Below are 21,551 nucleotides of genomic sequence, written 5' to 3' on the forward strand. Positions count from 1 at the left end.
TGAGGCAGAGTCATACACTTACTTGGTGCTTAATTTTGCTATTTTGATAAATAGGATACCATGTAGTTTATCTCACTTTTCCCTTATTTCATTTTCCTACCCATTTGTTTTTACTTTGTGCTCATTATGCACCTGGCACAGGGAAGATCAATCTTTGGGGTTGTGGTTAAAGTTGTGGAAGTTACAAGGATGCTGTTAAGTACATCATATTTTTTTCAACTTTTCTGAAAACCTGGAATGAAAGGCCTTCTCTTGTACAAGTTAGGTTGAAGAGCTTTTGTTCAAGTGGTTAAGTGACCCAAATGCAGAACTATTTTTTTTTTTCACAACTTTTTTTTCCCATTATTCATTTGTAATTAATCTTTTATTCGCTTGAAATTCTTTTGGATCATAAGCATACCATTTCTTCTGTTATCTTCTGCTCCCTGATTCAGTAATGAAGGATGTCAGCCATCCTAGGAATAAAAATTTATAACAAAAAAACCCACCAAGAAACCTTATAAAGTACAAAACATGTGGGCTGGAGTTTGACTAGATAGTATTTTTTATTAAAAAAAAAAAAAAAAAAACTCTTGTCAATCTGTGCAAAAAAAATCACATTTGATATTGATGATAATTCTGGTGCTTTGTGGTATTCATGTATATACTTTTTTTAGCTTTGCTTTATTTTTTTAGAAACTTGAGTGTGTAAAGGTTAAGCACTCAATCGGGAAATGATCATGCTAATATTATACACATAGCTTATCCTGCTCCCATATACAGATTAAAGCTACTACATTGCAAAGTTACAATAACACGTTCTGTATCTTAATACCCATAATATTTGTTGTTAACCTTCCTTTATAAGTTATGGTACTTAATTATTTTATGCTTGTCATATCTTTAAGTTATTTTAGTAGAAACTTTTGACAACAATTGTACTGTTGGCTTCAAAAATGACTGCTTTCCCTAGGTACAAGTTAAAGCATAAATATATCCATAGGTGATCTCCCTCTTAAGTCAGTTGTTGATTTTTTTACTCTCTTTTCTCGGATTTAAAAGCTGGATTATTCTGTGCTTTTTTAATACAAAAATATGCTTCCTACAGTATAAAGAACAGTACACAGCCCACAAAAATGCTACTTGTATGCTGCTTATGTTGCTGGAAAAGTGTAGTTTAGTTTGAAAAATATTCCTGTAACACATGCAATAAGGAGTATACAGGTGTGTACGTATACAACACAGCCAAAAATGTGCATGTCGTATTAAGGACTTTTTGATTCTTCCAAAGTGACCTTAATAAATCATGGAATGCATTTAATCATGTAGACTAATGTTCCTGTAACTTCTCTGGTGTGGAAGGAGGAAGATTATGAAATTTCCTCAATATTTGGGTTGTCAGCCGTTGTCTGTTTGGAAGAAATTTTAAGAAAAACATTAAGTTATTTGCCGCTGTACCTTACTTTTCAGTGTCTCCTGTATATACCCCATTTTACTTGATCCTCTGGGGTGAGAAACCTGTGAGATTGAGACATTCAAATGCAGATGGGCAGCTAGTGGGATTTCCGGAAGGGCCTGCTAAGCAAAGTCTGCAGGCCTTCTTTGCTCAAGACTTAGACTTCAGGCTTTTAGGTCTTGAAACCTTAGCCTTGGTTTCTGTGATGATCAAAGTGGAGGTTGTTCCAACTGCATCTTTTGTACTTGTGCAAATGTATTGAGCTTCAGGGAAGTTTCAGTGCTGTGTCATTATGAAATACAGTGACAACTGTGTGCTTTATAAAATAAAAGATAATAAAAACTAATGAGGAACAGGAAGAATTAACACTACTAATGCAAAACCTCAAAAAGAAACAACTGAAGTTTTGAGCTGCTCATTTCCAAACCTCTGTTTAGCAGTGATTTGTCTGCTGTTGATTAGGTTACGTGTGATGATACTTCACAAGCACGATATATGGATTAAATCTCTGATTTTCTTTTCTTCTAGACTATATCTTCTGTAAAGCTTGTGGAAGATAGATGTATGTGCTGCAATGGTGACATAAATATTTAAGAGGACTGGAACAAGTTGTTGAGAATCTGTGTTTTTAATGCTGCTGTTGAGAACAATCTAAGGCAAGTAAACAACATGAGTTTTATCATGAAACTTCACAGACATTTTCAAAGAACAGTTATTTTGCTGGCCACTTTTTGTATGGTGAGCATTGTTATTTCTGCATACTACTTGTATAATGGCTACAAACAAGAAAATGAACTTCCTGAAATTGCTTCAGAAGTGGAATGTGGTGATCTTCAACTGTTGCCATACAAGCTGATGGAGATGAAAGCCATGAAGCCTATTGATCACCTGAGGACTGATCTTGTAGTGCTGGTGTTTGTGGAAAGTCAGTATTCAGCATTAGGCCAAGATATAATAACCATTTTAGAATCCAGCAGATTTCAATATCACATTGAGATTGCACCTGGAAAAGGAGATCTCCCGGTGCTTATAGACAAAAATAAAGGCAAATATGCTCTCATAGTATATGAAAATATTCTAAAGTATGTAAATATGGACTCTTGGAACAGAGGCCTTCTAGATAAGTACTGCGTAGAATATGGTGTAGGTGTTATTGGATTTCACAAAGGCAGTGAGAACAGCTTGCAGAGCTTTCAGTTGAAGGGCTTTCCTTTCCTTGTCCACAGCAATCTGGGTATTAAGGACTGTTGCATTAACCCTCATTCTCCATTGCTCCATGTGACAAAATCCTCTAAGCTTGATAAAGGTCCTTTGCTTGGAAATGACTGGGCAGTTTTCCAGATTAATCATACAACTTATCAACCAGTGATATTTGCAAAAGTAAAGACACCAGAAAACCTTCCGCCACCTACCACTAAAAGTATTCTCCATGCCACAGTAATTCATGACCTGGGACTCCACGATGGGATTCAGCGAGTCCTCTTTGGCAATAACTTGAATTTTTGGCTGCACAAGCTGATTTTCATAGATGCCATCTCTTTCCTGTCTGGAAGGAAACTCAGGCTGTCCTTGGATAGGTACCTACTGGTTGACATAGATGACATCTTTGTTGGAAAGGAGGGAACAAGGATGAACGCCAATGATGTACAGGTAAAGTATGTTCAGAAACTAATGGTCATTGCAGCAAAATGTGAGTTTTAAAATCTAATTTACAGAGTGAACAGTTATTAAGGGTTGGAATTCACAAAGGATGCAGATCAGTCAGTAGCAAGGCAGACTGTTTCTGCCTTGAGAGAGAAGCCAGTCTCTCTGGCTTTGGGTGGCGCTAAGTCCAGGTGTAATAGTTACTTCAGCCTCCAGGATGGAGTAGAGTCCATGTAGCATTGCTTATACATGTACTAGGAAAGCGTATGGGATAATAAAAGCCTCACTGGCTAATATCCCTGGTTTTCTCTGAAGTGATATGAGAGTCCTTGCTGAGGTAAGTTCTATAAACTGGAGGGCAGGCACCTCTGAATTACGTTCCCCTTACTTTATATGGAAAATGGTCACCCAAAAGGGAATTAAAGAAGAGTAGTTGCTGATTAACTGTTAAAGAAAGGGGATAAGAGTGGCAGTGTTTCCTTTTAGGCCCCTGCCCCACAATTTTAAGCAGTTAGAAAATTGCGCAGGGTTTAATTCTCTAGTCGATGAGTAGCTCCTAAGCAGATACTTCAGTGGAGTTTGAAGACAGCACAGGACTTCAGAACTAGACCCAGGAACTATTAGTATGTAACGTGTATGGTGCTAGTCTTATAAGCAGAAGGTGAATGTGGTGAGTTGATAATAAATGCCAACATAAATTTTGAAGAACAAATTGGATTGTTAGCTGTTTGAAATATTTTTCAAATGTCAGGACTAAGTTGCAGTGTTTCACCTTTCTTATCTCTATTTTCTGGCTCTTGCTTGCAGCCAAGACTGGTTTTAATATAGGGCTTAAAAACCTGTTCTGTAACTAAATGACTTGACGATTTCCGTAAGTTTTTAAGCAGTTTAAGTTGCACGTTTCTGAAGGTCCTTTCTCGCTCTCTGCTGCTGTGCTGTTCAAGTGAAGTGGTGGTTTTGGGTCGGTGGGAGTAACATTTTAACATTATTTTATTGCTGTATACCTAATTTCCTTTTTGTGAAGAATCTAGTTGCAAAACAAATAGAGAACACTTTGCAAAACTGAAATATTTGGTCTAGAAGCTAAAAATCTGTAGGACACTAATTATTGCCATGTTTGTGCTAAAAATAAAGGAGAATGTTGTTAGAACTTCCGTAGTGGAAAGAGGAACTTAGAGGGGAAAGAAAAGGCAAGGATAACTCTGCATGCAGTTGTTACTCAGTTTTATTCAATTTCAAGTAGGCTTTCTTACAGTGCTAATATATTTGTCAAGCTGCAGTAGCTCTGCATATATTGCTTCATTAAACAAAAGATTTGAACTTGGGGCTATACTTTGATTTGTTTTAAAATTACAGTGCACACTATTTTCCAAAACATTCTCTGCACAAGCAACTCTAAATTAGATGTACCTGCTAGGTAAGTGTTATCCTTATACAAAAGAATTACATGAAAGGGAGGTGGAGAAAATGTGGAACAATAAATGTAATCTCTGCGTAGAACATGATGGCAGCATTTCAGCTGGGTAGGTGATCATGTTTTGAGAATCTCCCAAGTGTATAATCAAATTGCAGGAAAGAAATAAGGTCTGGCCTCCATCAGTGGCAAAACTCCTGTTGTTTTGAAGAAGAGGCAGATTCTATTAACAAAATATATAAAATAAAGCCAGAATAAGCCTTCCTCTATGCTGGACAGTAGCAATTTGAAATAGTATGTTTCCCATTGTTTCTTTTTGTGAATGACACCTTAATATGTCATTTTAGGATTAGTTAGAATGATTAATTGCCAGAATTACTTGTCAGAAACAGGAAGCTAATGAGACAAATTAGGTTAAAGCAGATCCAAAAGGGTGAACTGTTTTGTTTTGGGAGATTAATTTGCAGTATGTCAGAATGCTAACTCCCCAAAATAAAACTGTCAAATATAAATAATATCAAAGTGGAAATAACTTTTAAGTAGGAATAATGTAGATGATCATTTATATAGCACTATGTTCTGAAACAGTGGAATCAGAAGAAGTGTTCCCTTCAGATTCTTCATCTGCTTAAAGTTAAAATGTTCTATTAAACATGTTGTTAGGATTGTCAGATGCAATGCATCTTCATTACTATTAATATCAAAGGAGTTATCCTCTGTGGCACAATGACATGTGGAAGGAATGAAATAAAATCAATTTGCGGTAGTTGAAAATCTGTTATTGTAAACTATATTTGCACAGAAATGACATCCTATTAGACAGGAGTGTTTTAGTGAGTTCTTCTGTGTTGACTGTGACAGAATTGTGTGCTGCTAGTGTGAAAATAGGTTCCTTAATGGAGACTTTGTATAATTTCAGTACTCATGATTAACTCATTTCTACTAAGCTTACATTTTTAAATGCTAGCAATAGAGAATTAGGTCTAATGCTTTTCTGAGTTTTAATGTTGTTTGACATGTCTCCTATTTAATATTTTCTGGACATATTCACATCTAGTAAGACTGTGAGCTTGCTTAGAGTGAGATGGATGTTTCTACATGCACTCAATTAATGCAGAAGTAATCTAAAACACTTCATAAAGCTTCCAAAATCCAGAGAACCTTTATGGCTGGTCCTGCTCACTACTCTGGATAGGACAGAGTTTAGAAACTTCAGTGTTAATACATAACTGATAGCAAAAATAATTAGTTATTATTGAGTTTCACTAACTAACTTAGGCAGACCATGTTTGTCCTAGGTCTTCTGAGACATAGATCTCTCTCTGTCGCCTGTATAGGCAACCTGGGTTCACTTTAGAAGGACTGGTTCGTTAAGCCCCTAAGGTTTAGGCTCAAGTTGGGTTAGCAAGTTAAGAAAGTTGACTGTGCTGTTCTCTCCTTTTGAGTGTTAAAAAAGAGGGTCATCATAGCAAAACAGATCCTGCAGCATTGAAGCAGTACAGAATATTTGTCACATTGCAATTGCATATAAGGTTAGGTTTTGAGGGGAATCTTTCTTCTTCAGAAACCTAAATGAGACTTGCTAAGTGGCCAGAATAATAGTTAATAGATGGATGTTAGACTAAATTGCCCTCTTCTTTAAAGTTTGTGAATTGGAACTGAGCACTTCTGAAAATTGCTATCATAAGGTTAAGTGGTAATTTTTTATCAGTATTATTTCTTACCTCAGAAGAGGTCGAGTCAAAAGCAGCCTCTCTAAAATGAGGGTCTTCTGCTCCTCTAAAAATTAGGCAAAGTGGTACTTCAGCTTGAGTATCCAGACTGTCAAGGACATGAGTATAAAGAGCTCTTCTGAAAATCTTTTAACATTGTTTATCAACATAAAAATTCTGTAAAAGTAATACATGGGCCATTTTATTAAACAGCAGACTAACTTTGTACCAGTCCCACCATAACTTCATCAGTTAAAAAGTAAAAAAACCCTTGAAACTGTACCTGATTGTTATCAAATTGACTGTCCCTGTATAAAATCTGGGCCAATAGATTGTAGTTGTTCAATACAGCATACTGAGTAGCTGTCAGTGTGCATCAGCAATAACCATCCATCTTAGTTTATTTACTTTGTCTTTTTCTGGTATAAAAAAAATAATGGAAGAGAACATTGTCATAGTCTAATTGCCTCCCACTTTGAAAATAAACTTGATAATGTCGTCTCAGCGTTCATTTTCAATAACTTTTTTACTCTCTTAATATTTGTCTAGCAGCAGAGACCATTATGCTGTGACAATGTTATATTTTTTCTTTGTTTCTTTTAGAAGACTAAGAGCCTATGCAGTGCAAATAATTCATTTAAATGGATATACAGAGAAAATCTATCCAGATATGCACAGAGTAAGTTTATCTTAATAGACCATGATTGTCCCACTTGACACTACTAATTTAATATCATAATCTTTATTGTTACAGTTACTCATTATAAAATTTTTCAGACTATAAAGTACTGAGGTTTTTCCAAGGAAAAAACAATCTGATAATAGGAGGAAAATTAAAATACAATTTTTTTCCATTGATAGCTTCTACTCCAAAAGCGCTGGTGGAGCAGTAGGCAGTAAGTTGATCTACTTTTTTTTCATTTCTTCCATACATCCTTGAGAGTTGATCACATTTTCAAAAGGAAGGATTAGGGCATTGTGATATGTTTTCTCAAGTTAATAGCTATGTGATCCCCTCTGTATTCTCCTGTCCTTTTTGTGCTTTACAGAAGAGGCACTTTGAATTGAAGTCGGAATGGGGAAAACATACTTATTTCCCTGTAATCTTTTCACTTTCTTCATATAAATCTAATCTTTCTCTACACAAGTAATTCCTACATTTGCTCAGTCTTGGAACAGTGGGCAGCTTGTTATTTGGGAAGAGTTTTGGCATGAATAAGCATCTTTGATTTGTTACAGAATATATTCAGAGTTAAAAACAGACAAATATGATTATGCTTACACATGAAAATATTATGAGGGGTGCTTGTTTCTTTTGGGGGAATTTTTTGTAATTGCCAAGGAAGAAGTTTCATATTAACTATATCCATTATTGGGAGTGAGATGATATATCTTGTTTCTTCTTCTGTTCTGTGAGAACTTAGGTAATGCATCTACTAGTCGACCTGCATTACAATGAGAAAAACAAGCTTTGAATCTGCAGAGGCTTTTGGCATTAGAGTCATTGAAGAATTGAATAATGAGAATTATGTTCTTTAGTGATTTGCTTGCATATCATCTGTGCTAAACAATGTTCTGATAATGCAGAGAATTTAGCCAAAAAGAACAAATTCATAGCATTTTAGTCTCCATCACTTACAGAGTCTGTCTGTGCGAGATTCTTCTTGCCTAGAGGTTGAGATTTATAACGTAGACATCTGTATCAGAGCTAGCCATCTAACTTTCTGTACTAGTCAACACAGAGAAATAGCCACAAATGGCTCATCTTTAGGCAGACACTGAATAAGTGAATTGCACCTTAAAAATACGAGTTTGTTTCTGTTGTTCATAAAATCCTTCTAGAGTGACTAGGATCAAATATGAACATTTGTGTTTGCCCAGATAGATCTTGTTCCGTGTCCCAGAGCCAGTGCTGTCATTGTTATATTATTATCTCAGCACACTGGTGGCCTAATATCTTTTGTTTAATTTAACAGAAATTTCTCCTCTAAAAGTTAATTGTTTATTCCCTGTATTACAGATTTGTCCACATTAGTCAGTGTAGCTTAATGAATTTTAAACAAGTGTAGTAATTTAAGTGTCTCTTCAGCCTGTATAGCAGGAAGAAATCAGTATAGTATATATCAGTATAGTCTTCATGTATAGTGGGAAGAAATCAGAACTTTGCATGCTAAAGCACACCACCTGTGTATGAATTTTAAAAATGCAGTGACGTTTCTTTTCCGTTACTCTTGCATAGGAATGACCTAAATATTTGCATTAGAAGAGAGGGTTAGGTACATTTTGTGTTAAAGGAGAATGGGTAGAAGATGCCAGAAAGCCTGAATTGTCAAGACAGCAGGATAATTCCTTAACCTTTCACAGGAGAAAGTGTAATTATGTAAGTTAATCATTTCTTTATCTATAGTATCACATAGTTATTAGGAAAGAAGTGATATGTCATTGAATGTGTCAGTTACACAATTACCAGAGATACTCATGTCTGTTCAATTACACTGAGCTTTATATGTTTTATGGACTGCTACCAGTGGATAGAACATTTTACTAGTCAGTTATGTTAACATTCAATATACAAAAGTAACTTGTTTTATATACTGAACTTCTGTGAATTTTAATATAGTAAGATTGATATTACTGCCTCTCAATACAGCCCAGCTTTTGTGTTTAAAGGGAGCTTGTTGATGTTTGAAACAGAATGTTGTATAAAAATCCTTGACCAGAGGAAGGTGGCTGCAGACAGGGGACACAGGAGGGCTGGTATGCCTCGCATATGATGCTTCTAGGATTACCGAGGTAACACTTGGGAATTCCATATATGCTTCTTGCTCCCATTCTGCACTTGTACAGAGTTAGCTACAACCAAGCCTGGTGCAATAAGCTTGACACTAAGATTAATCATACAGGTTATCCATTGTACTAAATGTGTGAAGACAAAAAACTTGCATAGTACCTATGTGCCTAATAATATCTGGTTTCTAAAATCATATCTGAATGGACTGACAGGCAAAAGAAAAGATTACCTTTTCCTATTTGTGTTTGAATGTCCCTCGCCCATGTTTTATGTTGATATATATATAGGCATTATATGTGGGAAGGACTGAGATGTGGACAGTGCATGGATCACTACTGCTGACCAGGAAAGATGGTCATCCGTGGAGCTAGTGATGTGCTTCCTTTTTTCCAAAAGGTTTGTATAAACAATATTAAATATACTGCCCACCTTCCTAGGATATAGGATGAATATGACCCTCAGAATGAAATTTGTAAAATAGAATGTGTGTGTCAAATAGCAGCACTGACATATTCATCTGTAGCCATACAAGAAGCCATACTTCTTGTGTCCAAAATGGTAACTACGTTCATCTATTTTTAGTAGTTGACTAAACTGTCTGTTTTGTCAATGCAGATCATCTGTTCCTCTATACAAAACTTTGTAGGCACAGTGGCTGTAAAAGCAGTCCCCTACTGCTCTATATTAAAAGTGTAAAAGAAATTAAGCAGTGATTGACCTGTGGATGTTCGTTCTAGCTCAGAATCAATTCACATTAGCTTTAAGTTTGGGAAAGCTTACAGTTCCAGTACTGTATCTGTTATGAGGAATCCAAATTTCAGGTTTTATTCCAGTTCTGTATTTGTTAGAATTCTTGGCTTGTTTTTTTGTTTGTTTTAGAAAATTAAAGCAATTGGATATAGTAGCACTTAGCCCCATTAAATGTGAGAGAGACATCAGGTCCTAGATATAGGATTTAACAACTCACAGTATTGATGTACTGCAGCCTTTCAGCAAAGCAGTAGAGAGTTTTACTGTTAAGGAGGATAATATTCTATGCATCTTTCTCCTACCTGTTTGGATACATAGGCCTAAAGATGCCAAATATTTCCCACTGTAAGGGAATCCTGCAGAAGTTAGTTACATTCTGCGCTTCACAAAAGAAGTGTCTCACACAGAAGGATTGGGTCAGGAGAACAGTACTGCCCCATGGTGCTTCGTTCATATTTAGTGACTGCTGAGAACCGTAACTGCCGAATGCAGAATTCTCTGGAGTACTAAGGCAAAAGATATCACAGAAGGACAAGGCAGATTGCTAATCGTAGAGTTGTATATAGTGATTTTTTCCCCTTCTGCTTAGTTTTCCAATGCCAGAGTAACCTAATCATATATTTTGAAATCTAAAAGCTTGTGACACTATATCCTTTCATACCAACCTAAATCTTGAAACAGTGATTTTTCAGGCAGACTTTTAAGAGAACTGTGATTCTTAAAAGGCTCACACTGTTGTCTCCTGTTATGAATTGTGTGGCAGGGGACTAAGAGAAGAGAAAACTCGACCTCAGTTTGTTTGTTTGTTTTTAATCGTTAAAGAGGCAGAAGCTGCTTCCCAGCATAGTGGATCCTATGGGATCTTTGAGGGCTATGAGAATGATTTGCTTAAAGTTCTTTTACCCCAGCACCAGCTTTGACCTTCAGTTACATTCTCTCTGGTCCTGTCCTACTAGTAACATCTCCAGTTTGAGCATGTGGGTGCCTGATGTACTAGTTTACTTTAAAATACAAGGTTAGAGCTTTCCTTTAAAGACTCCTTGTCTTAACAGCCCATTTATATCTGGTCAAGAGGGCATCTCAAGGCTTTCCTCAGACAGCCCATGTCAAAATACATGTGATGTATCCATATAACCCTGATGCCATTTCATTGTGGACCATCCTGTTTCTAGCAGAAGTATGGAGGCACCTGGGAGATCCCCAGAGAACAGAGGAAGGAAAAGCTGACATATGTGTTGCTAGGCCCAGTTTTCCGCTTGGTCTGGCTCATGAATAGCATCTGAACAACTTGCCTGAGTATGCCTGCAGTAAATAAAAAGCAGATAAAATCATCTCAGGGTCTGGACAGTAGAGACTCAGAATTATCCACAGTTCGTATTTTAGCTGAACACACATGAGTTTTGTTAGAATATTTCTGTGAGCAGATGCTTTTCAAAAGGTGAGCTGAGGCAAAATAAGTTCCTTTTCTGCAAAGAAACAATTTATAATGGCTGGGGGCAGAGGAGAGAGGACCACTCCTCAGAAGGAAGGAATGGACTTCTTACCATAACTCCTCACTTATCTGACCACAGTCACTTTACTGTTCTGGCTTGCTGAGTGAATCTTTTTTCACGTGATAGACTGTTCTCATGTATTGTCCATAGGCAATACTTTCTAAAGTTTTTGCTCCTAATGCCTTTAATAAAGTAACAGAGATGAAGAGAAAGTAAGTAGCTGATTATTTGCAATAACTTTCTTCAAATACACATGAATGCTTTCACTGATATGTTGCTTCCATTTAAGTAATGTGTTGTGATTCTAACAGCTGACATATGGAAGTAATAGAGGAAAGAATTATGACTCCCTTTTTCTAACCAGATGAAGGTGAATGCTCTGCGGATTGTCACACATGACGTACAGCAGGAGGGCTTCGTTCCATGCATAGTGATTTGCTGCCATTCAGGAAGCTCATTAGCATTCTTCGGAGAAGGTTGTTATGGTCCCATTATTTTCTCCTCCAGAGGTTAAACTACTCTAACTACATTTAAGGGGGGGAAAATACTGCACTCCCTGTCCATGTCCCCGATAAGTGACTGTTTCTTTTCTTACCTATGTCCCATGTTTTACAGTTTAATGGTTATGCAACAGGAAAAAAGGTGTTAGTGTAACTTCATAGCTCTTATAACTAGCACACTTCCTCATAGAACCCAAATAAGAAAATCATTGCCTCTGTGAATCGACTGATGATTTCCCAAGTATGTACACATGCAGTATGTATGCACAGTCCTGTATATTTATGTCTAGCAAATTACAGTAATAATTTTTTTCATTTTTAAAGTTTCCATTATTTCTCTGTAGTAGTGAGTATTTTAATACTCCTAGGCTGAATGAACTATCTTACTGATGGGTGTCTGGCTGTTGTATTTTCATTTTTGTTCTTAATGGAATTATGTGGTTTAAGAGCTATGTTATTTCAAACTTAAACAATTATGATCCCATGGGATCAGGTGGGCTAACTGAACACTTTCTATAAGGCTTCTGCTTTCCACTTGACCTTGTTTATTATGTAGAGATATCTTTACATTTGAGCATAAGGCTTCACTTACAAAGAAATCCACACCAAATGCTTATGTGCGCCCAGCGTGCCAACCTCCTTTAGTCATTCTTGGTTCAAAGCCATATAAAAGTTCTGTCAGTATCCTATTTCCTCTCTCTTCTCAGAAACTTATACTTTAAGAATGTATGTGAATATTTTCATAGGAGAGATGAAAATGCATGTGACCCTGCACATTATACTTTCAGTATTGTCAACATAACCTAAGTCCAGCTCTGTTTGGCTTGATCCATATGGCCATGAGAGCAAAGCCTGCCTTTCCAAAATTTATAGAGTGAGTGAAATGTGAGGCAAGACGTGTTGAAACCTTAATATGCACTATAAGACTTTCACATCTACTGGATAATTTGCCTCCACTGAAAACCCTTTTTCAAAGTTTCAAGATTAGTAATTTAAAAGCTGCCTGTTGTTGTTCACTGAATAACAATGTTCAGTGAGCAAAAGAGAAAAAAGGAAGTTACAAGTGAAGATATACAGTGGGCTTTGATGTCTGTAAGTTAATGCAGACCTGAGGCAAGATGCTAACTTTCTCTGGGGCGTGCATGGCATCATAATTCAGGAATGCTTATATGTTGAAACTACTTTCCATCACATTGACAATGTGTTCCTATGCTGCACTGTCAGTCTCTCTTTTCTTAGACTGCAAGTTCTCTGGGTCAGAGACTCTCTTTATTCTGTGTTTACACCTTTCTTTATAGTCTTTGTACATGTCAGAGGCATGCTTCAAAAAGCATTTTGATATTACAAATAATGCGACTACAGTTTATCACAAAGCTGTATAAATTCATCACTGTATTAGTGCCTGCTGCAAGACTTATTCTGAGCTTTTTCAAATGACACGTTTGCTCTCCGGCTCCTGCTGCTTTAGTGGAATTAAACAAAATTTTCACAAGCAACAAATAAAAATACATTGCAAACAAATATAAACATGTAAGCAATTAACTGTAAAACATTAAGCCGAAATTGTGACTACCTCCTTCCCTCTCTTCAATCTCAGGAAGAAGTATCACAGTATGGCAAAAAGAAGACTGAGGGCAGAAGGGGGAATCTGCCTCATTAGTTCTTTTACGGTTCAGTTCCATGGAAAGTGTCCTTTCTTTTCACCTGTTCAGTCTGGAAAAAGTCAGTACAACTACATGACTGATTCTTGATGATTATGCTTGCAAAACAAAGTAAAAGAAAGACAGTTGGTTGCCAGGGTCTATCTAACCCCTCTGGAAATAATGCCATATCTATTTTCAGTTCCAGTTTCTTTTTCTGTGTAAAATTCAAAGTGATCTGTCTTTTTCGTTTTGCTCTTTATAAGTGTTACTCCCTATTTAAAACCAGTGTTTGACAGACAGCATAAAAACCTTCTGACCAGTTTTTTTAAAATATTTAGTCTTTAACAGATTCCTTCTGATACTTTACAACCCTGGAGATGAATTAGACTGTTCCTTAGAATGTTGTTGCATGTCCACAACAAATCATAAATTAAATACCCTTACATATCGCAAAATGTATACTACGATACACTTGTAAATGTAAATACTGAAGAAAACAAATAAAAAGTCAGTGGCTGTGTGGATTGATGATCCATAGACTCATTCCAACCCAAGTCAGTAAATTGACATGGCAAGGGCCATGTCATGCTGTACAGAAGTACCAGGTTAGGTTTGGAAACACTGTGGTTGCGTTTTTGTGGAGCTAATAAGACATATAGCTCTACATCAAGCTCCCATGCACTTCTGCTTCCAGCAGTAGCACTCCTGAGAACAGCTCAAGCTTCTCTGCTCCCAGTGTACAGCTAACTTGGAATAAATATAACTGGGAGTTGCCTGTGATGGAGCGCTAATGGAACTGGAAAAGAATCTGAAAAATAATTTTGTCTTGTTAAGTATTTTTATGGTCAGAAGATCATTCCTCTTGTACCTTGCCCTTGTCCTTTCTCACTGTCCCCCTTAAAAATAATGGGAATTTTGAAAATGGTAATCCTGAAAATACCCTAAAAAACAAGATAGAGGTTAAATTATATCCCAGTTTGCAGTGTAAGATGAATTGGAATTTAAACTATATATACTTTGTATCAGAAAATTATTTATCTTTCTGACTGGAGAAATTTCTTGAATGTTGTGGTCAGTTTGGTCACCACAGAATCAGAAATACTTAGAGAATGCTTAGACAGAAACACCAGCATAGTCAGGAAATCTCTGAGCAAAGACTGAAAAAGTAAAGGCTAAAGAACTTGTTAAATGATGACCAAAGCAGAAAATAATAGCCTTCAAATGTCTGCAGGCTATATACAATGAGGATGGATAGTAATTATTTAATATGCTGCACTAAAATATTTAAGTACAGGCTGAAAAGCCAGTATAAGTTCCTTACAATAGCATGTGGTAGTGTGAAAAATATTATCCAAATGGAAGTAAAAGGATTATGTAAGTTTTTAAAAATCAGATTTGGCAAAATAGTATAAAATGTGCTATTTGAAGCAATATAATATTGGCAAGGAATTTGTACTAAAATGTATTCTTAATCTCTTACAGTGTAATCAAATGCAGAATTCAGTTTGGATTCCTGTTCATCACTTTGAGCCCACAAGTGTAGAGCGTAGTTGGGAAATTGGTCTACCTAGATGTGGTTTCTATAATCTTGTATTTTAGAAAGGCAGGCGCTCATCTAAAAACAGGAAAGGTGCGTGTCAACACTTCTAACAAAATCATCCCTTTGTTTTAATATGCGTTCTCTTATGTTTCTTTTACTGATGTCCATTGTTTCACAAAGCTCTTGTTTTGTCTCTGCTGAAATATTTCCCTTGGACTAGGTACTATATAGAAGTCAATGAGGTTGTCCAAATTTTGATTAACTTTAAAATACGATCTGTGGGGGGGGTTTTCCTGTATTGGTTACATATAATCATGAAAAATAGGGTTTGAGAAAGAGTTAAATTAAGGTAATTTTATACAAGCTTTTCTTTTCTTGCTTTCACATTTTCTGTTAATTTTTCTATACCAATGCTGATGCAGCAGAGGAAGTTTACTGAGCAACTTTAGAACTATTGATAAAAAGAAGAAAAAAATATGTATTCATTTGTGACTCCCTAGCGAGCGAGCAGGCTGGAGACTGAATTCCCAGCTGTTTCTGGCATGGAGTTTTGAGACAGAAAATGAAAATCTTTTTGGTCAAAGATTTTTTTCTGGAAATAAAGATAGAGTTTAAGTAGAGAAGGAGCTTTCCCTAGGCCCCAACTCACCCAAATTATAAGGACAAAGATAGAGAGATAGATAGAGAGACAGATAGATGTTTAAACAGACCAAGCAGTAAGAGAAGTTGAGGAAACTTTAAGGCTCTATTAGGAAATAAAACAGGAAACACATTTGTGAATGATTGTGTCATCTGTGTGCTGCCCAGCCTTGTGTGTTCAGTTTATTTAACAGGACAGTGATATGACAGTGACAGGTCTATTACGCTTGACTAAACAGGGTGAGCAACTGGCTCTATTATGGTTTTTATCTAAATGAGAGGGATTGAGTCTTTTATTTGCTCTTTATTTTGTTTGTTCTCTAATATATAAAACTAAGATTAACACAAGTATTATTGGGGTTGTCTAGCAGCTTTAGTCTTAGTTAGGAAAAAAATACAAACTAAGAAACAAACCCCAAAGTGTTTCTCTTTGGCACCAGCTTTTTATACATAGCAGCATAGTGACTAATATTTCTTTTAAGCTACCTAAATTGCAGCTTTTTATACCTGAGTCTGTAGACTTGAGTTTCCCCTTGAGCAAATAACAAGTTTTCACTGTAATTGTAGCTACTGTTATTCAGTGATCTCTCTTTAAATGCTGGAAAAATAAAAAACTAAATGCTTGAAATATTTTATGCCCTGGAAAAATAGAGTGGCACCACCCACTGTTGAGCTGTGATCATCGGTATAAAGATGCAGACAAAATTTCAAAAATTTACTTATTTAAAATTCTGCTGGACTGTAAGCACAAACTTTTGGGCTTATGGGGACAATTGAGTCAGTTTATACAGTCTCAGGAATTGAGATTCAGAGAGTACTAACACTGAAGCAAAAAAATTAGACTGAGGTTTTTGCAGAAGGCCATATCCACAGGCTATCATTTTAACTTTCATAACCTTTTCCTAAAAAAATAAGGCATTTGTAATGTCCGTGTTTGCTTTTGTCAATCCATCAGTCTAATGACTTTTGAGCCTACTGGCCAATTTCAGTCCAGTGTGAACAGATAAGGACAGGTCTCAAAGAGAGTTAAATTCCTACTAACTTTGTGGAATTCAGTATGAAATAAGACATATGCGTGGATTAGTGCCTGCTCTGAAGCTGAGGTTTCAGATGAGTTCTGCATTTACCTGTTGTCTGTGACCTGCCCCTGGCTGATCAGTATGCCGTATCTAGGAACTAGTGACAGCACCTACTGCCCGTTTTTCATCTGGATAGGGGATGTGGGACACTGGGAAGGGAATGAGGGGCTTCGGAGACATGGGAGGGCCTGAAGGGGAGGGTCAGTCCGAGGTGACAGTGTGAAAGGGAGCACAGGCTACTGCATGTGAAAATGGCAATTTTTTTGAGACACATCTATAAGGAATCAGGTTTTATGGAACTTCTTGTTATTGTTGTTTTGTATGCAGACCATGGATGAAAAGGAGGACCTGAAATCTGAATTGCATCTCTAAACATTGGCATTTTCAACAGAGTAATATATCCACTGACAAACTCATTGGAGTGGTGTAGATGTAATGACACAGCTGCTTCCTCCTGCATATTCTAATGAGGTCACTGTGCTCTCTCGTGATGAGAGTTTGGGCCCATAAATTCTTAGAATATTGAACCTTATGGATATTTTCAGCATTTAGCATCTCTCTTCCACAAGCAGAGCCACATGTTGTAAAGAGTTGCGTAAAAGGGCCCTAAGCAGCAGAGCCAGGCAGCAGCGCATGGCGGATAAGGGAGCATAGACTTTGCCACAGTGGAAGCTCGTGACCACCGTGTACAGTGGAGGACTGTCTTGCTTGGACAGTAGCCTTTGTCTTCAAGCCAGATTCTGACTGCTGTGCCCATTGGCTGTAGTGAAAGCTAAAACTGGAGTTGGCATGTGAGGAAGCATTAAATAAGAAGCACACATCTTGTTGATAATGAGTATGGTACTAGGAATTGGGTAACCCATCTGTGTTCTGTCTGAGCTGATTGACTGTAAGATATAGACACCATTTAAAGAATAGCCCATTACAATGCTTTAATTTTTATAACAAAATATTGTGCACCTTACCAAACAAGATGTGAAGCTGTAAAAGTGTGGGGTGTCTAATGAGACTCAGAGATACAATTGCTTTGCAGCTCAGGTCATTCTCTGAACCTCAGTTTTTGAGGCCTAACACTTACTGGTATCTAGACAAGTGTCTACATGCGTCAGTAAACAACCTTTACAATTTATCTACTACCAATGGGATGTGATGGAGATGAGCAAGACCAAGCAGTCACAGCAGGGTGGCCAGGAAGTGAACTGGAATAGAGTCGGAACTACTCTGTGGCCCTAAGAGTTGGACCGTCATGCTCAGAGGTCAGGCGGCTTGGTGGCATGTGTGACTTTGTGCTATGGCTGCTTGAGGGCTTGTGTTGTAACTAATGTACCTCTGTTTCCAGCTGTACTAGTTCATCAACAGTATCCTGACAATACAAACTTAACTGAATGAATGTGCAGAGATTTTGAATGCATTTTAGAGTCTTTTTTTTTTCTTACTTTAAATTCTGTTATATTGTGAGAATTTACCTATTTATACTTGCTGTTTCATAAGCAGATGAAGTGTTAGACAAAAACACACAAATCAAGGTTCTGTATTGAATCCTGTCTGACCAAAATCCAGGGGAAAATTGCCATATGCACCAGTAGGGTGTTTATTAGTTCTACGTTAATTGGCCTGGGATTTTTTGACCTTTAATTAAAAGAAATGCAGGACTTTATTTCTGTTAACTGCAGAATAATGAGATCATTTAGCTGTGTAGTAATAGGCACCTCTTCCGTCAAAGTACAGTTTAATCAAGAGCTAATGATGCAGAATTCCATATAGAATCATGAAAACAGCATGCTAATTACATTACTTTATTAAATACAATTGGCACCAAATATTTAAAACCTTCAACTTACCTTGCCATAATTAGCTTATTCCCATTACCTGCTATCTCAACCTTGAAGAAGTGAGAAGCTGGTGAAAGAAGTTAGTCAGAAATATATCTTAAATCTCTTGGTTGTACAAATGATTCGCCTAGATGAAAGAGCTTAATTACTTGAAAATGTATAATTGGAGCATCATGAAAACTATTATTTTATATAATACAAAAAAACTCCAGAAGAAGACCCTGTAACATTAAAACGGTATATTCTAATGACAAACATCTGATGCAAATCGTTTGAGACAACGTTTTCCAAAGCAGCTACTTAGTGGATACTTAGTATCCTTTGGAGGACCTCAAATTCAGATACCTTTTGCTGCCATTCAGAAGTACGTGTCATCCCATCTGTGCACATAAACTAAAGTTGTGGTCCCCTGAATTCTTCTGAAATCAGGTCCAGCATGTCTTATATTGAACACTGAAAAACCAAAGCATACATAATCGGGCCTCAGTGAAGCTCTCAGCCTGAATATCTCATCTCCTCAACACTTTAAAAGAGAAGTTTGGGTACCAAGGTAGTGATGCTTATTGAACTTAAATGAGAGGACTCCCACTGACTTGTTTAACTATTGTACGCCTTAATATATGGGAGGTCCGATAAGATACTCAAGTGAATGGATCTGGCAGACAGTCCAGGTTACCCCCAAGCAATCAGGGGGAGTTTTACATATCCTGCACGTTAAAGAATCGGGCTTCAGGCATGCCTGTTTTGATAATTTAAAAACACAATTGCTGCAGGTAGAATCTGGCTGTTGGTAAACTACAACCGTTTTCGAGTAACTGACACCAAGTACTTAATTCCTGCTCCAAGTAATTTTTGCATGTGTGTTTTGTTTTAAATTCTGCCACAATATTACATGGCCATTTGTAAATAGGCATCCCGCTGGCATGTGGAACTTCTACATTTTAAAAAAGAATTTGTAGATTTTTCACAATCCATATTTTTAATTGAAAAAAATAACTTCTTTCTTGAAGCTACTATATCTTGAGAAGAAGGGTTTTTTTTCCACATATTTTAATTTTGTTATACAAAGTAGCAGGAATAGTTATCTTCAGCTTGTGTAGAATCTGATGTGTTGTAAACTTGAAAGTATTTGTTGTCAGCAGTTCAGCTTTTCCATCCCTATTTCATCAGTTTTTCCATCTGTGCTGGATTGTGTCATCTTGGACACCTTGGTTCCACCAAGCCTTTCTTCACTTAAGCAGATTAGGGTCCGTTTATAATTTGTGGTCTCTGCCAGCTAACCACTTTGCTGAAAAAGCTGAAGATTGCATTACTTTTCTTCTCTTGCCCCCTCTGTAGTCTCAGCTCAGATAAGAGAATGCACAGCCAAAGAAAATATAAGCATTCTCCTCCTTTTGTCTGAAGGATATTCAAAATATTTTTTCAGACACAGCATAGCCAAAGTAATTATTCTTCTCCTGCATAGGAGATGTTTATGGTAATGGGTGTCAAAATGATAATCTTGGAAATCCAGAAAGAATATACATTGAATTTTAATGATGTTCTACAGATACCTAATTTATCATGAGAAAAACATTTTTCCTCTGAAGCAAAATAGTCTATTAAAATTATGATTCCCAGCCATTTGGGATGGAACCTCACTGACATTGCCTTCTGTTTCTTTTTGTCATGCTGCCTTTTGCTACCTCCAAACACCCAAAATTCTTGCCACTGCCTTTCTATCCCCTGATCTCTGTCACAGCTTCTTGAATGCCTGCCATCACTGCCTTAGCAGTTCTCGCTCCAACCCCCTGGCATACTGCCTCTGCAGCGTTTCTGGTGGATCCCTGCTGCTTCCTCCCTCATCGCTCCCTTCCCCAGACCATGTGGCCCTCCTTCTCTCTCTTCAGCCATAAACCCCAGAAGTGCTAGGACAAACCCTAAGCTAATAATCAGGCACAGCTTGTTAGCTTGGACTCTCTTCTGCGCTACACCATGCCATGTCTCACCTCTATCTAGTATTGGCACCTTGCTAGTGCCTCCAAGCTTAGGAACTACTATATAAAATATGGTAAAGCAAATCTCAAAATGTATGTGGGAAATTTCCAATACTGATTGTTTAACAGATAAAGAGAAGCACATTGCTCTAAAAAAGTCATGATCGTAATTTTTGTGTACATCATAGATGCACACTTCAGTCACATATATGTTACATTCCTGAATTCTCCCTTTTCATTCCTCCCTCCTCCCTCTTGTGTTTTTTGTTTTTTGTTTTTTTTCCTTATAAGCAAGTGTATTTGTAACATGGATAGAAACTTTAGCGGAGGTCAGATGTTGCAGAAAGGATCAGTTTGGAGGGGACAGATTGTGTATATACCTAGCCTGGCAGCTGCACTCGCAGGACCCTTTTCTCAGGGCCTTTCTACACACTCAGGAAAGGTAAAATGATGTGGCTAAATGTTAAAGGGACATCACATCACTCACAGCTCATTAAGCCCCTTTAAGAAGAACTCCAGTCAGTAAAGTGTCTTTAGTTCTGTTGTGGCTCTAGTTCTGTTTCTTTTCTCTCTTGAGGGGATTAAACTAAAGAGGAAATGTGGTACAGAGAATTAAAGCTACTTCTCATAAGAGCTCCTGTAAAGGGGCTTAATGCACTTAACTCATGTGCTTTCACATTATGCTTTTTACTAATTTTTTTTACCTTTTCAGAAAGTGCTTGCCTTCATTAAAGAGCCAGTACAGCGTTAGAAGTTTTCTTCAGAAGCTAAGTAGTTCTTACTTTGAGGAGTCATTTGATATTATTGTTAAACACATGAAATAATAAAACAAGTGTTACAGAGCTGAGATTTGCTTCCTGGAAAAAAAGGGGAGGAGATAGATTTTTTGGAAAATTGTGAAGTTGACCTTTATTCCTTTTATTGCTGACATAAAAACATATTCTGATTTGAAGTTTAAAATACTAACACTGTAGCATTGTGAGGTTATGTCTATCTGGTTGCCAATTTAGTTAAAACATGTGTGACCACAAATAAGATGAACAGCATTTTGAACGGGTTTGCTCTTCAAGTTCGTTAGCTGCTTTTGAGTAGGAAAATAGTCA

At 37.0% G+C, this 21,551-nt stretch overlaps 1 protein-coding gene across 1 annotated transcript in view; it reads left to right on the forward strand.

Annotated features, from left to right (window-relative positions):
- Positions 1–2,104: 2,104 nt before the first annotated feature.
- The window catches only part of LOC106492115 (bifunctional heparan sulfate N-deacetylase/N-sulfotransferase 3), a 69,051-nt gene continuing 49,604 nt past the window's right edge, over positions 2,105–21,551 (forward strand). The window contains exon 1 of the mRNA XM_013951888.1: positions 2,105–3,085. Within this exon, the coding sequence (XP_013807342.1) occupies positions 2,105–3,085 (981 nt within the window). The remainder of the gene's footprint in view (positions 3,086–21,551) is intronic.

This window comes from Apteryx mantelli, chromosome 5 (assembly GCF_036417845.1).
Source record: "Apteryx mantelli isolate bAptMan1 chromosome 5, bAptMan1.hap1, whole genome shotgun sequence".
Taxonomy (NCBI): Eukaryota; Metazoa; Chordata; class Aves; order Apterygiformes; family Apterygidae; genus Apteryx; species Apteryx mantelli.